Source organism: Pseudomyrmex gracilis, unplaced genomic scaffold, assembly GCF_002006095.1.
Source record: "Pseudomyrmex gracilis isolate BER0280 unplaced genomic scaffold, ASM200609v1 scaffold_84, whole genome shotgun sequence".
Taxonomy (NCBI): Eukaryota; Metazoa; Arthropoda; class Insecta; order Hymenoptera; family Formicidae; genus Pseudomyrmex; species Pseudomyrmex gracilis.
Window position 1 is genome coordinate 8,867 of NW_018020668.1, and position 16,348 is coordinate 25,214.

Sequence of the window (16,348 nt, forward strand, 5' to 3'; positions counted from 1 at the left end):
ATATATATTTTTTTAATATATCACCTGAGATAAAAAAATACATACCATATATGCAAATAAGACAATTAAATCTTTATTATGCATATATATAAAATGAAACTAAAGATCAGATATTGTTATGACTTTTACCGCAAGATAGCAGCATTGTCGGGTTATTGATCATATAGTGGAGAGTGCGGAAATCTAACAGGCAGGTGAAAATTGCCTTAAATTGTGAAAATTATAAAACTTTCTAATAATCTTCACTTGCGACATGTCTACATGCGGCCACAGAGATGTTACTCATTAAACAGACAGACAGTTAATTCGGTCACAATTAAGTACCAAAGGTGGTGGCATTATTATTGATATACTAATTAAAGCAAACAAAGTATTGTCGTGCGGCATAAACACGCGATTTAAAAGGATTTTGCAAAAATGTGTGTTAGCACCATTTAAAGCACATGTTACGTGGAAAATCAGTCCCATTTTTCTAGTAAGTATAAAATATGCATGACACACGACATATTTAGATATATATATATATATATATACGACGAGATATTTACGATTGTTTAACCGGAAAATGTCTAAACCCGAAGAGAAAGGCATACTAACGGCACCAAATGTACAAATCTTACCGTATATGATATTATCACAGATAATTACTTGTAAGAGCAAAAAACGCACGCGCAATTCGCACAACCGTAATTTCTCACGTGTAACATCAGATGGCATTATATGTTTTACTTAACATCAAATATTAATTAAGATGCAACATAACTGATAAATAATGCTATTGTGAAACTGAAAAATAATTGTATTCCACGTAAAAAACTTATAAAATCGAAAACAATTAATTTACTTACAATTATGTAATCACATACTATAGTATTATCTTACTAGAAAAAATATATTATATATGTATATATATATATAAATACATATATATAAAGAAACGCGATAGTGCTCAAGATAAGCGCAACAAAGTGTGCGCGCACTACGCACGGTATTATATAATATAATAGGTAAATAAGTTTTTAGAATTAAAATTCATATATAATTTATAAGAGAAAAAAGATTTTTTAAAGTGCATCTAGAGATGTCTCTAGATATACTTTAGAAGTTTAAAAACATGTTGAAAACAATAAGAACCACTGCAATAAGACACTTCTTATCGCTAGACACGAAACTTTTTATTTCGATTTTTACTCGATAAAATATATAACCATTTATACAGTATATATAGTATTTTAGTTTCTAATTATTTTAATGTTATTTAATGTGCTTCATTGAACACAGATAATATTAATATTTATGCTGTTTTTTGGCAAATAAATACATCATGATAAAAATGTATATGCTAGAAAATTATGCTATGAGGAAAACAATCAGTGGTTTGATAAAAATGAAACTATTTTAAATTAAGACTAGGTTACAAATATACGTAGTTTCAAGCACGTTACATGGAAGAAACTAAATTATTAGAAAGTAGTCGGTTAAAAAACTAGAAATCTAGTCTGTTCTAGTCAACCAGTGACCGGAAAATCTTGATGAGAACGTGTAAAATTCTACACTCCTTCATTTAGTAAACAGTAAAAAAAATTCAATTGATTAAAAAAACTCTGCAATTACAAATTTTTATCAAAAACGCAAAATATAATGCAACTTTAATTTTCTCTTCGACATTACCTATCCTATCCAGTCTCTTACAGGAAATATATAAACGATTATATAAAACTCGAAACACGTCAGCGAGTAATCAGATATGTATACATGTATTTTTATAAAAAAAATATGTAAATATGCACATGAAAAAAATTGTTGTTACGTAGAAATTAAATGTTAGCATTTTATAAATTACCTTGAATATATTATGCTAGTATTTTGCTGTGTCAGTGTGTTGGTTGGGTTTGTAAGAACATAATAAATTGTTTATTGCATTTATGTTGTATCTGTGCAAAATAAATAGATGTTAATCATCGAGTAAGAAAGAGAGAGAGAGAGAAAGAGAGAGAGATTTAAAAAGTCCGCGAGTCCATTATCGGTGGCAATGGGAACATAACATACTTTATACTCGACGTGATGAATTGAAAGTTGCCAGACGCGTTCTTCCGAATTTAAAATGCGCTTCGTTCTAAAGTCGCGTCTCAATCATGCATCTTCTGAGAGATCTGCGCGCATCTTCGGTTACAGGATATCGAGCGTGGCGAAGGACGCTTTGTATTCGGAGTATCGTCTTCAGGTAACTCGCGGTCGGCGTCGGCGTCGACGTCGACGCCGGAATCGGCGTTGGCATCGACGCCGATATCGTCGAACGAGTCTACCATCGCCAACAGATATGATGTGAGGGCAACGGCCGGAGTGGGGCACCAAGTAAATGTGCCGAACGTGGTGGGCACGCTAGCCGACCAGAGTACGGAGCGCACGATCGCGAAGAAGAGAACTACGACGACAAGATCGGTGAGTGATTCCTCCGCGAGCAAAAGTCGCTGGAAAACTTTCGGCCGTTTTCTACGACACTTGACTCTTACTATGCTGCTTCTGGCGGCTGTTGCGGGCGCTCTGGCTCTCATACTGATTTATATGGGTCCGATCTATCTTGTGCAACTCCTTGTCGTGGTCTCCGTCGCCTACTTCGTCGCCGGTGGACGTCTACGATGGTTTTACATCGCGCTTAGAACAATTCCGCGAGATGTAAAGTGAGTATTTTTTTTTGTAAATAACATCAGACATGCGCGCAAATTTTACTTCTGCACTGTTATCTTCTGCACCGCTATCGCGCGAAATCAGTCAATTGTTTACTTAGTTAAGAAGAGAGCGATGTGACTTATTATGAAAGATTAAGATCTGCATAAGTGTGTGGTCTTACGTTGGTGTTCTTATTAGCTTTATTAGTCAAATATCTTCTGCTAAACAACTTACACATCAGTTTTCTAACTGTATACAAAATGTGTTTGATGTTACAAGTGGAGATTACTTTTGTACATATTTGCTCTCGTCACACAATAACATAATTATATATCACGAATACATATACATTATTCATGTAAAACATATTAATGTTTTTACGATTACGCAGTTAATATAAGAGAATAAGATTTAAAAAATTAACTTATTTTCTTTATATATATATATATATATATATATATATATATAAACTACATATATATAAATTATACATGTAAACTTTTTTATTATTAATAACAAAAACAAATCTTAGAGAATTTATTCTTATTTTTTGAAAAAACAATAACGGACATCGCTAATAATTATTGATCATTGATTTGTGCAATCCAACCGGATGAAAAAACAATTCTTTTATTTGAATACAGAGACTCGAATACGAATGTAAATTGCGTGAGCATAAAGAAAATATTTGAACTTTGCGCTTTTACTTTTTAAAGCGTTTTTTCTTTACCAGCCATATTGAATTTCCATAATTGGAGACTGTCATCTATGAGTAAATAATTATCTACAAAGAAACAATTTATTTTCAATATTATAAACAAATTTTACTCAAAATACACACACATTAATAATACTGTCACGAGTTCAAATCATTTCTTGCTACATTCTATTTCTCTCACAAAAATTGAAATTCTTAAATCATTAACTTACAATAATTGACCTCGAAATTAAACAAGAAAAGAATGTGTGCATGCGTGTCTCGTAACGAACACGATTATGAACACGTATTAGATATCACAATAATCGCCAATTATATGTTGTTTTTCCTTATGAACACTATATAAGAAACTGTGAAATAACTTAGCTTTTTAAATTACTTTGTTACGTAAGAAAAAGTTAACCTATAAAACAAATAAACTCTATTTCCAAAATAAAACCATCGGAAATATCATTTTAAGTAAAAATTTATTTTAAAAAGTTATTAGTATAAAAACAAAGTTTGTATTCTGTGTGTGAGATAGATTTTGTTTAGGTGTTTGAATCTTCGACGTTTACGTTCGCGTATGTTATAGCATCCACAGTAACTTGATCTTACGTTGATGATTTTTCGTTCTTTTATGTTTGCGGCCGTGATTGTCATTGATCATGACCACGAATATAGTATAGATATTACACCGCGATCAGAACCGAAGCCATGACTGTGGTGGGACTGACTTTTATCAAGATCTAGGTCATTATATCACACACAGTCATAAACCGTACTTCGATGTGTATTAAATGATTTGTTTTTTCTTTTTGGAACAAAAAAAATTTAAACAATTTTGTCTGAATAGATAATTTAAAAAGTCAACATAATCAGAAATTAAACACAGACGAGACTGATTTAAACTCATGTCCTTCGAGACGGAGGGAGAGAGAAAAAAATTAACAAAAACAATTGAATAAATTGAGAACTGTAAAAGAATTATTGGTGAAAAAAAAATTGATGCAATACGAAACAAAATATTCTCTTTTTTGTGCTAGCCTTGAGGAGAAAACATTTTTATTATTTTATCTTTTGTTCCGCACTGAAGCTGAGCGAATGCAACATTCTTTCTCGTGTTGACCTCGAGAAAGAATAACGGAATTTCGTGGTTTTCCTTAGTCTTTATAATATAAATACGCAAAATAAGAGGTTTATTTTTTGTGTGACTCTACTGTTACTTAAATTTAGAAAATATTCGAAAAACAATACATTGAGATAATTCTTGGAAACAATTTATATTTTTGCTATATATTTGAATGAAATTTTTTTATTCTTTATAAAATATTATCCTTTTACTTATTCTTCAAATATTGTTAAACTGATATAATAAATATTCGCAAAAAATATACATTTTAAGAATATGCAGTTTAGCACAATTGATAATATGGAATAAGATTTTTTACATTTAATAAAGTTTTAAGAATATGCATATTTAATCCATAGTTTTAAATATTTATGCTCTTATATTTAGAAATCTTATATGTGTATAGCATATTTAATAGAGTGTACATGGAACTTTTTTTTTCAGAGGACTCATTGGATATGTTAGAATGCTAATGTCAATACGCGGCCATCAAAAGAAAGACAGAAGTGTTGCCGATGTATTTAGACAGTATGTGAATCATTATCCAAACAAAATTTGTCTAATATTTGAAGATCAGAAATGGACTTTTCAACAGGTAAAAAATGTGTTTTTTTTTTACATTAACTCAGTTTAAAATATCTTTCTTTTAGTAAAGATCTAATTCTCTCTTTCTCTTTCTCTTCCTTTCCTTCTCTTTCTCTACAACTATAATAATTTATATAAATAAATGTATATAAATTGATGAGAGACTCTTGCACATATATTACGTTGTGAGCTTTATAAACTTAATTTGAAATTTATTCTTTACTGTTCTAGAAGTTATTATTTATAACATTTGGACACACATATAATGCGATATTATATATTTTAATTATGTACAATATACATGCAATTAACTTATGAAGAAAATACACAAAGTGCGGTAAAGTTTATCAAATGTGTTTTTAATTCTCACTTTATTATACAATGTGTGTATAATAATGTCCCACAATTCGTGACCTCGATTTTAATGATCTATTCTTGTTCAATTTGCAGTCGGCTCTTTCTCACGCGACATCATCTATAGATATCGCATTGTAATTGTGATTCCATTTTTTTTCACAGATGGAGGACTTCAGTAACAAAATTGCAAAAATATTTCAATCGCACGGTTACAAGAAGGGAGATGTGATTGCATTGTTATTGGAAAATCGACCGGAATTCGTTGGGATTTGGCTTGGTTTAAGCAAGCTCGGCGTTGTAACATCTCTGATTAATACCAATCTTCGTAAAACTAGTCTACTACATAGTATCAACGTAGCGAACTGTCAGGCGCTCATATACAGCGTAGAATTGTTTGACGGTACAAATATTATATTTATCTAATAGTTATTATTTTACACAACACTCGAGATATTAGAAATGTATTCATAAGATCGCGATGTTTTTCTAACAATCCTAGTAGAAATGTATTCTAATTTTTTGTTAATTATGAATATTTCAACAATATTATATATGTATATATATATTTGTACGTATAATTTCAGCTGTAACAGACATCGCCGCGTCCTTTGATGCCAAATTGGCACTATATAGATTCGGAAGTCATCCGAATATAACACCAATCGGTTTAAAAGAAAAGGACTTGAACCTTCTCTTGACGGATACATCTGCTGCGCCACCCGATATAAAAGAGAAAGGATGTTATAATGATACGTTGGTGTATATTTACACAAGCGGGACAACAGGACTTCCCAAGCCAGCCGTAATTACAAATTCAAGGTACTACTTTGTCAATATATGCTGCAAAGTATAAATCTTTTTTTTTGATATAATAATATTATTTACGATTTTTTGAAAACATCATGTAACAGATTATTTTTTTTTTTTTTTTTTTTTTAGATTTATGTTTATAGCAGGTGCTGTTCATTTTCTGGGAATTTTGCGTAATTCGGATGTTGTGTACACACCATTGCCGTTGTATCACACAGCTGGTGGTGTTATGGCGGTGGGTCAAGCTTTGTTGCACGGTAACACAACAGTAATAAGAAAAAAATTTTCGGCTAGCTTGTACTTCAGCGATTGCATAAAATACAAGTGCACTGTGAGTATAATAAATTCTATATTTTAAATCAGTTACAAAAACACCTATTTGATCTGGTCTTTTGTATTAATTTCTTCTACTAAAGTAAAATTGTACTATCAACATTTATGTTTTTGATGAAAATTTTGGAAAATATCAGGTCGCTCAATACATAGGCGAAATGTGTCGATACATATTGGCGGTACCGCAGAAAAAAGAAGATACCGAGCATAACGTTAGAATGATATTCGGAAATGGATTACGACCGCAAATTTGGGAGGAATTTGTCAAGAGATTCAATATCAGAAAAGTTCTTGAGTTTTATGGCGCAACCGAGGGCAATGCTAATATCAGTATGTAATGTTCTATTCATAGTGTTTTTATGATACACGTATACATGCATACACGTGCGCATATATGTATATGTATATATTTAAATATACATATACCTTTTATTTTTATTTATTATCGAGGAGTTGTATGTGCGTTTTAAAAATGTGATAGAAGAACATTATTGAGAACATTACAAAAAGTTTTTTTTTTCCAGTGAATGTTGATAATAAAATTGGGGCAGTGGGATTTCTCTCAAGAATTATTCCATCGGTTTATCCGATATCTATTATCAAAGTGAACGAAGACGGAGAACCAATACGCGACTCTAAAGGATTATGTCAAGTTTGCGAGCCAAGTAAGCTACTAATATGCAATAAGAAGCTAGCACATTATTATTGTTCTACAGATTTTAAATGTTGCAATAATTCTCAAATTAAACCTAATATATTTTTCAATAGATGAGCCTGGAGTGTTTATAGGAAAAATTGAATCAAATAATCCCGCGAGAGCATTTTTGGGATATGTTGATCAAAAAGCATCTGACAAGAAAATTGTTCGCGATGTTTTCAAAAAAGGTGATTCCGCGTTTTTGTCAGGTATGTACAAATATTTCATATTTACATTATATTCACTTTATATGTGCTTTAAACTACAAAAGTTTTAATCCGTGTTTAAACTTGTGAAAGATTAAAAATAAAATTTGTTCAGGACCGATGCGAGCTAACGTTGCAGAATTTTAAAGTAAATATTCTTGATTATATAAGCAATGACAAACGTTTCGATTTGATTTTGGATCTTCTTCGATGACATATAATTCTAAACAATGTTCAAAATGTGCAAATATTTGTAAATTCAAGATCACGATTTGTTTCTCCTTAATATATCTATGTTTAACATCTGCAAAACAGTTATATTTAGTCTTCTTTTTTTTCATTTATAAATTAGTTTATGTTTGTTCACATTCTACACTAAAAAATGTAATTTAATTTATGTTAGCAGTAAGTAAATTTTGTTGCAAAACATATATTTATCGACTTAAATTAATTAGGAGACATTGTGGTTGCTGATGAACTGGGTTACTTGTATTTCAAGGACAGAACGGGCGATACGTTCCGATGGAAAGGAGAAAATGTTTCGACTTCTGAAATTGAAGCGATAGTCAGCAATCTTATCAATTATCGAGACTGTATTGTATACGGAGTTGAGGTAATAATAATACGCATACAATGATGTATTTTTTTCAATGAAGTTTTGTTCTGTTAAGAAATCTAATGCGAAAACGCAATCTTTGACAATAAATGTGCACTAAACTTAAGAAACCGAATAGATAATTATTTTGATATAGATTCGAGGTAACGAAGGTAGAGCGGGAATGGCTGCTATTTACGATGAAGACGGGACACTTGATGTGAACAAATTAGCTTCTGATATTCAGGAACAGTTACCCGCCTATGCTAGGCCACAATTTGTTAGAATTCTGACAAAGATTGATCTCACAGGTACATTTTTACAAATAAATACATTTATATCTTTAGTGTGGAACAAATGCTATGTGAAATTTAATTGCTAAACAACTACTATATTTTGCTTTAAAAATAGAATAACAAAATCAAAACATATTACATGTAGAAATTTGGAAAATATACACAAGTGTCTCTCTATTTTCTCTCTTTTTCTCATTATTATTGATTTACAGGAACGTTTAAACTGAAGAAGAAAGATCTACAAGAAGAAGGATACAATCCTTCTAAAGTAAAAGACAAACTCTATTATTTTAATGCTAAGCTTGGATATCAACCATTGACGCCAGAAGTTTACAACGAGATTCAAGAAGGAAAACTTAAGTTCTAAAACCTCAACTTTTTATAAATGAAATGAATGAGAGAAGTTTACTGAGATGACAAAAAGACTATAATATTGTCAGCAGCTGTAGGCAGTATATTAGTATAAATACGTTAACTTATTATGTTTTAAGCAAATTTGTCATCAAGATAAAGTAAATAACGCAACAAAGGTGTGGTGAAAATAGAACATATACACATATAATGCAAAATATGTACAAAAGAAGTTAGACAGTTGAACAACACAATTCAAATTACTTATTTTTTTTTTAATTTATTTTCTATGATAAGCCTTTTTAAGTCTTCACAGTTTATATATTATATATTTTATATAAATATATATACATATATATATATATATATTTTATAAATCTTATTTAATTAACTGGTAAATGTGACTGTCTGTCTTCTCTGAATCACTCATTTCCAAATTGTAATATTTGTTTTTTGTATTGTACTCTTCCGCTCTCTTCCCTTTCGCATATAATATTTGTACCATTTTATAAAAGAAAGATATTTGAAAATGTATAATAAATTGTTACATGATTGTTATATAAAATACAAATGTGATTCTATGTTTACTTTATTCCGCGGTTGAAATTTTAAAACCTCTTTTGTTCCACAAAACACGTATTATATAATTTTCAATTCCTCATGTTAAGACAAATAATTTTTTATTTATAAAAACAATTTATGATCTAAGGAGATGTACTCACCAGGCTGATACGCTCAATCTCGCACCGTGCGCGGCCAATTATCGCACCGTCCGAAGTTTGGATGCTGCTTGCTACCATCTTGATTGTTTTTCACAGTCACATTGTTGCACAAATCGTACAATAAAGAACCGTTCGCATTCACATTGTTCTTCATTTTCACTGTTTTTTCGAATGCACAATCGCCGCGCTAACGCGCGCGTATGACATTTTCTCGCGCGCGACTTTGACATATAATTTAACCGATACTTCGATACTTCGCCGATTACTAGCGCGAGTGCGGAAGACTACTAGTTACGCAACACTTAACGAACCGATACTTTGCGGTACACGCGTATATTACAGAGATATACTTACGTGCAAGATAATAATCGCAAGAAATGCAGGACAGCTTGTACGTTCTGAACTTTTGCCTCCGTCACTGCCCATGACTGCCCGCCAATTCGAGTGTATCGAAACGCGCGATATTTCGATTCTCGAAATATCGAACCGTAGAGCGCGCGCGCGCACAAAGCCGCCAATTTTCGATTCGCACGTGGGAATTTTTTAAGAAAAGGAGACATTCCAAAAGTCTTTCTTCATAGCACATTGATTATATTTGATCGTGTAATATCAATTAACATGTAATAAGTCTGTTACCATGTGGAACAAAAGATAAAACACTGTGATATTTTTTTATTATCGCTGTTTCACTTTTCTGTTTTATTTTTCTAACACTTGGGTGACGGAGGCGCTGATAATTTTCTTTACAACACGAAAATTTCGGTACTAATGGTTTATGATAACTTTTATGATTTTTTTTTTTTTAATTTTCCGAGCGGCTGACAACTTATGTGATTTGAAAAGAATTCAACCGTCCTAACCTATTCTAACTTAACCTCACTTATTCTGGCGTAAAGTCAGAGCGTAGTAGTCGTGGTGATAAACACAACGCGCTCCGAGGACACAAATTGTATTTTTCCATTTTTCCAACACCTGTTAACGGCACGTAATATCTCTCAATTCGGAACAGACGTATAATAATTCAAAGAAAACGAAAAAGTTTTAATTTAACTGTTATAAAAAATACAAAATGAGAGAAACATTGCACCGTGTGTTATTTACGTGATATGTTGTGCCGAAAAATGTGATGGTGTGATAATTTGCTTATACTATTTCATTTTTTTTTAAGCAGAAGATAATGACTGTGTAAACGTGTGAAGAGCATATATACATAGAATTGTGTTATACCAAACATGTTTTTGATATAAACTTGATGTATAAATTTACACAACGATATATAACTTATATCTGCAGCAATATATGTTGTAATATAACATAAAATAACATTATATTATTGTGCAACATTATATTTATTCTTAAAGAAAACTGTCTTGTATATAAAAAATATGAGTGCTGACGAGAGACTTGTTACTGAAGTGCCCAGTAGCTTAAAGCAATTGGCACGCCTTGTTGTGCGTGGATTTTATACAATAGAGGATGCCTTAATTGTGGACATGCTTGTTAGAAATCCATGTAAGGTTTTTTACATACATGTCAATATATATAAGCTTTTCAAAATCAAAATAATTTTTTCCTACTGATATATATTGCACATTTTATTATTTATAACATAGGTATGAAAGAAGATGATATCTGTGAGTTGTTGAAGTTTGAACGAAAAATGTTAAGAGCCAGAATAACAACATTACGAAATGATAAGTTCATTCAAGTGAGATTGAAAATGGAAACAGGCTCAGATGGCAAAGCACAAAAAGTCAATTATTACTTTATTAATTATAAAGTATGTAGCTTGATTACAAGTTTCTTTCTAACTTAATAAGAAAAACAAGAAGAGTAAATAAAAACATCAATATTTTTGTTCTAGACATTTGTAAATGTAGTTAAATACAAACTTGATTTAATGAGAAAGAGAATGGAAACTGAGGAGAGAGATGCAACCAGCAGAGCTAGTTTTAAATGTCTAAGTTGTTTAAAAACATTTACTGATCTTGAGGTAGAGATAATATAATTAATATAATTAATAAAATTAAGTAAAGCATAAATAAAATTTTGTCAAATTGTTTCTACAGGCGGATCAACTTTTTGATCCTAGAACGGATGAATTTAGGTGTACATATTGTCACGAATTAGTAGAAGAAGATCAATCTGCTCTCCCAAAGATAGATTCTAGATTATTATTAGCAAAATTCAATGAACAGATGGAACCTTTGTATATATTACTAAGAGAAGTTGAAGGAATTAAATTGGCACCTGAAATATTGGAACCAGAGCCTGTTGATATTAATGTTATTCGGGGGTGAGTACTTTTAAAAATAATTTTGAAATGGCAATTTTTGAACCACTAACTCAAATTTGTTCAATGATATTGTTTTATTTAATATTAAATCTTAAAATTAAATTAAAAAATGCATTAAATTTTAAAATAGGTTTTTATTTTATATTTTTTTACGTTATATATAAATTAAAAATGTTTTATCTATTAAAAAACTTTTTTTATTTAATTATTTTCGATAGCATCGACACAAAAAAACCAAGTAATCTCAGAGCACCTAACGAACAATGGTCTGGTGAAGCTACAAGAACGTCAGGCTTTTTGGTGGAAGACACTAGAGTCGATGTTACTATTGGAGACGAGTCTTCTGAGGATAACGCAAATCACAGAAAGGAGAGACCCATATGGATGATGGAAAGCACAATTATTAATTCTGACGGTTTACAGGTATTTGTTTATTGTCATATTTTCCCTTGAACTCTTTACGAGTTCTTTCTTCATGTCTTAAATATTACTTCGCAGCCTGACGGTGTGAATACACAAGAGAACATTTTGGACAAAGCCGCTGCAACTGCCACAAATACAACCACAACGAACAACAAGCAGGGTGAGGATATTATGTCGGTGCTGCTAGCTCACGAAAAGAAAGGCGGCACCAATTCCACCACGTCTATCAAAGCGGCGCTTCCACAAGAATCCAGCGATAGCAGCGATAACGAGGAAGACGCGGAAATGCAAATCATCGATGCCGGTTTGAAAAATTTTTTATGCATTACATATTTTGAAATTGAGATAATTGTTCAAGCGTAGAGAGTAATATAAAATCAACAAAAAAAAATACAAAAAATGATCGCGCATATCTGAGAAGCGTGTACATAAGAAACACAATTTTTCTGCTTCTTAGTTTTTTTTGTATCTGTCTTTAAATTTGTCAAAAAATTACTCTATTTTGTTTCTTATAATTCAAATAATATTGTTCATGTATCTTTATCCATCGATTCTCTAGGTGAAGTAGATGCAATGGATTCTGAAGACGACGAACTCACACCGACTGTCAGCGTCGGCGGCAAAACTGTTGTCATCACCGACGTTAACGACACCCTGATCGCGGAGATGACGCCTCTAGAGAAGGAAGCTTACATTCAAACGTACCAGGAATATTATTCACATATGTACGATTAAACAACAACGTGCCGTCTTCGCAGTCCTCTGCACAAGACTGATGTCAATGTGGTATTTCCTTTGGTTTTCTGTAATATTTTTTTGCGTAAGAAAATATATAATTTTCTTCATAATAATCTTTTTAATAACTTGGTTATTCTCTTGCTTGCGTATTCTTTTTATTGAAAAATAGAGCATGTGTTCATCACGCATGCATATTCACATCTTGAAGAATTGTGACTGGTGATATTTAAAAAGAAAAAAGACAAAGGTGCATTTTTATAGTTCCATATATATTTTCTAATATATATAATTGCAACTGAACAATATCGTCACTCAACAGTTCTTAAGAGATAAACAAAGAATTCAACGCAGAGAATACGATAAAATATAATAAATTAAAATAAATAACATATACTTTGTCACTTCTGGTAATACGGGAAATTTTCAAAACTTAATCACAAACATCAATTATTCATTAAGCTCACTTGATACTTTTTTTTTTTTTTTTTTTGGTTCGTCTCACAGTGAATTTCTGTCCGACCACCACTATCGCACGGAAATTCCGAGACGAGTTTTATTTAAAGTTATTTTTTCGCTTTTTTTGTATTTTTTTTTATAAATTATTTTGGTGTGGTTTTATATATAATATTATTTTATATAATATTATATAATTAAAATCTGAAAATTTTTTTATCTATTGTTTTCTTGATACAGTTTATTCCACCAGAAATCTTGTCAAAAGAATCCTTTAAGAATGTTAGAAATATATTATTTAAAAAATTAAAATTTAATTTTAAGAGCGTTTAAGATAATTTAGAATCGTTTTATTATAATATCTGTATTTACATGAAGGTAAATTCGAGATTGTCGAGACAAAGAAAAATTCATTACAAGTATTATTAGGATTCTTTTGAGATAATTAACTGTGCGAAAAGCACCGATTTTGAGTTTATTCCGGTTCATTCAAGCGCAAACGAGCGAAATCTTCGAACACGATGTTATCATCGTCATCGTTGGCGTAGCAAGAGTTCTCGTATTTTGCTCTTTCAGTGCTCTTGCTCTTCTTCAACGTAGCCTTTTCTTTTTCATTAGCATCTGTATGACAAAAAAATTGTGTTTGATTAAATTCAAATTTCAAACTTTTAAAATTTAAATATTTGTCACGACTAAGAAAAAAACAAATATCTAGTTTTTGTGAAAAATAGTTTTACATACAGCAAAACTGTTAATGTGCGTATGATTACGGCATGTGTGCACGCACGCACGCGCGCGTGAATACGTATAAAAATATCGTGATTAACGTACTAGGGGCTGGATGCATCAGTTTGAATGGAACATCGGTGATCAGCTCGCCGCCTAGTGTACCGCAGTTAACTTTGACTCGAACAGAGTAAGAAATCACGATACCCATGGCTTCAGCCGGACACTTACCCTCGGTGACTAGAGTTGAAGATGCAAGATTTACGTCATCGTCCTGAAGCAAAAACAAAACAGGAAAATCAAAACAAATTATCACAATTATCGATTATCGCGACAAAAGTAATTAAATGTGTTATTTTTTCCACAACAAATGATGGAGTTATTAGATATTATATATATATATATAATAATATTTATAAGAATTATATTTTAATATTGTAGCAATTTAAAAGAGTTATATATTTTGAAAACGTGGTTTTTTTTTTACTCATGTTGCTTTACGCACTTTGAGATGTCCGTCGAGAGCGATGCCATGCCGATCTTTGTTGCTGCTGGCCAAAGGCACAAGATAGAATTGTTTCGTGAAAGATGCGCCTGGTGTGATCGGGCAGCCTTCGCGTGTCTCTAAACTAGCTACATGCCGCGAAAATTGGGTGTTTACCATTGTCACTTCGCAGTGTTGTACCACGAACATCTGTGAAAAAAAAACACCACATTATGTAATCAAAAAAACCAAACAGAAATAATTTTTGACACAAATATATTTAAAACTTTTTAGAGCATGTACCTTGATATTCTTAACCGCTTTACGCGAATTGTTTGTGATAATGACGTTCGCCGCAATTTTCTCGCCATGATAGTAGAGCTCCTTATCCAGTGTGACTTCCAAATTCAATTTACCTTGCGAGAAGGTAAATCCTTTGGAAACCAAAGAGCTGGGAAGTCTTCGGCCTCGCGACGGCGGAGCGTACTGTAGTTTTTTGATAGCTAACGCTACAGAGGACCTTTTGTGTCCCTGATAATGAAAAAAAAAAAAATATATAGAATATCTATGACAAAATTTCAGTTTTTAAATTTTACACACACATTAAGTTTGATATTTCTTAAATACCTTGTCTTCTTCGCTTTCGCCAACGAATACTTTCACGGTGTACTCGACTCCCAATGGTTTTCCTTGGTCGTCGTCGCCAGGTTGTAGAGTGACCGAGCAAGGAGCTGTTTGCGGGAATTGGAATATGAACGGATATGCGTTCGGACCCAGGCGCTTTAGCAAGCGCTCCTGAATCGGTGTAGTTTCCTGCTTTTCTTTCTTCAGTGGTACTAATTGACCGCTTGCTACTGTCAGTTCCTTGCTGAATTTGACTCCCATAACTTCGTCTTCTTCTCGGCCATAGCGGTAGGTTGTGATGACCTAAACAGATCGGATTTTTACGTTACAACGTTATTCATCGACAGAAAAAAGATATCTCTTCAAAGTTACTTTAAGACGCGTGGGAAAACAGTTTACCTGACCGAAGACTTTGCGCCCCTGAAGATAGTCATTTTCGACAACGATAACGCCGTCGATGGGATCGGTGTGGTCTAGATGATCGATGAAGTCTCTTTTGCCCAAGTAGACCGTAACTTTCCCTGAGTAAGAGGTGTAAATGTAATTTTTTTTTTTTTGAAGTTTCTTCTTTGCATCAAAAGAAATATATGACTTTGCTTGAAGAAAACTTAAGGGAATGGAATTATAAATAAAAACTCACCATTAGGGGTGGTCTTCTTGAATACTTTGATGGCTGCAACGGCGATCAAAAACAGGAACGGGAGCATCTGTGCACTTTGTTTTTTTCTAACCGGACGTGTGAGATTTAGCAGAGAAATTTATTTCCCGCCCAGAAGTGACACATTCCTAACAGTGGGATCGCATATTCATATAGTCTCGCCGGGGCTTCATCTTGCTTTGAAGCCGTACTGGCTAATTGGATCACCTTGTTACAGAACTGATGGACGCTTTAAGCGGATTGTGCGAGTTATGACGCACCAGAGAACCATCGTATGCATTTTCCGTGTGCTTTACTCATCGTCAGTAAGTCATGAACACTCAACAAACATCAATAATGGTGTTGATAACAATATTTATACATGTATATATTACAGTACAAAATATTATAAAAAAAAATAATAAAATGAAATTTTATATACATGTAACTTAAGAAAAATGTTTATGTATTTTTCTCCAACAATCTCATGCGCGAAAGAGACGCAACTGCAAAGCA

At 32.1% G+C, this 16,348-nt stretch overlaps 3 protein-coding genes across 6 annotated transcripts in view; 2 read left to right on the forward strand and 1 right to left on the reverse strand.

Moving 5' to 3' along the window:
- LOC109855250 (long-chain fatty acid transport protein 4) overlaps positions 1 to 9,231 on the forward strand; it is a 10,772-nt gene extending 1,541 nt beyond the window's left edge. For all 3 annotated transcript variants that reach the window (XM_020429273.1, XM_020429275.1, XM_020429274.1), the window contains exons 3-13: positions 2,176 to 2,681; positions 4,944 to 5,094; positions 5,604 to 5,841; positions 6,026 to 6,260; positions 6,381 to 6,582; positions 6,722 to 6,914; positions 7,109 to 7,249; positions 7,353 to 7,490; positions 7,943 to 8,100; positions 8,240 to 8,393; positions 8,591 to 9,231. In XM_020429273.1, coding sequence (XP_020284862.1) covers positions 2,176 to 2,681; positions 4,944 to 5,094; positions 5,604 to 5,841; positions 6,026 to 6,260; positions 6,381 to 6,582; positions 6,722 to 6,914; positions 7,109 to 7,249; positions 7,353 to 7,490; positions 7,943 to 8,100; positions 8,240 to 8,393; positions 8,591 to 8,745 — 2,271 coding nt within the window. In that variant the 3' untranslated portion in view covers positions 8,746 to 9,231. The remainder of the gene's footprint in view (positions 1 to 2,175; positions 2,682 to 4,943; positions 5,095 to 5,603; positions 5,842 to 6,025; positions 6,261 to 6,380; positions 6,583 to 6,721; positions 6,915 to 7,108; positions 7,250 to 7,352; positions 7,491 to 7,942; positions 8,101 to 8,239; positions 8,394 to 8,590) is intronic.
- A 1,537-nt stretch (positions 9,232 to 10,768) lies between these two features.
- LOC109855252 (general transcription factor IIE subunit 1) lies at positions 10,769 to 16,290 on the forward strand. Of its 2 annotated transcripts, XR_002250278.1 has the most exons (8): positions 10,769 to 10,963; positions 11,065 to 11,231; positions 11,316 to 11,444; positions 11,521 to 11,747; positions 11,966 to 12,170; positions 12,246 to 12,474; positions 12,730 to 12,956; positions 16,071 to 16,290. XR_002250278.1 is itself a non-coding variant. In XM_020429277.1 (7 exons), exons 1-7 carry the CDS (start codon positions 10,837 to 10,839, stop codon positions 12,903 to 12,905), a joined length of 1,260 nt encoding a protein of 419 aa, XP_020284866.1. In that variant the 5' UTR covers positions 10,769 to 10,836; the 3' UTR covers positions 12,906 to 13,292. The 2 variants fall into 2 exon arrangements, 1 of the variants encoding a protein (XP_020284866.1); XM_020429277.1 differs by lacking the exon at positions 16,071 to 16,290 and having other exon boundaries at positions 12,730 to 13,292.
- On the reverse strand, positions 13,380 to 15,991 carry LOC109855253 (arrestin homolog). Its single transcript, XM_020429279.1, has 7 exons — positions 15,836 to 15,991; positions 15,595 to 15,716; positions 15,199 to 15,498; positions 14,875 to 15,102; positions 14,593 to 14,781; positions 14,193 to 14,361; positions 13,380 to 13,982 (listed from the first exon to the last, which is right to left on the reverse strand). The coding sequence occupies exons 1-7, from the start codon at positions 15,900 to 15,902 to the stop codon at positions 13,837 to 13,839; spliced, it is 1,221 nt and encodes a 406-aa protein (XP_020284868.1). The 5' UTR covers positions 15,903 to 15,991; the 3' UTR covers positions 13,380 to 13,836.
- Positions 16,291 to 16,348: the final 58 nt, after the last annotated feature.

Excerpts from the sequence above, each read along its gene's own strand:
- LOC109855252 (XM_020429277.1), top strand. The coding sequence starts at position 10,837 with ATGAGTGCTGACGAGAGACTTGTTACTGAAGTGCCCAGTAGCTTAAAG. Across the intron at positions 12,171-12,245 it reads TTAATTCTGACGGTTTACAG|CCTGACGGTGTGAATACACA; the intron begins GTATTTGTTTAT and ends ATTACTTCGCAG. Across the intron at positions 12,475-12,729 it reads AATGCAAATCATCGATGCCG|GTGAAGTAGATGCAATGGAT; the intron begins GTTTGAAAAATT and ends TCGATTCTCTAG.
- LOC109855253 (XM_020429279.1), bottom strand. The coding sequence starts at position 15,902 with ATGCTCCCGTTCCTGTTTTTGATCGCCGTTGCAGCCATCAAAGTATTC. Across the intron at positions 14,782-14,874 it reads AAGCGGTTAAGAATATCAAG|ATGTTCGTGGTACAACACTG; the intron begins GTACATGCTCTA and ends TTTTTTTCACAG. Across the intron at positions 13,983-14,192 it reads ACTGATGCATCCAGCCCCTA|ATGCTAATGAAAAAGAAAAG; the intron begins GTACGTTAATCA and ends TTTGTCATACAG.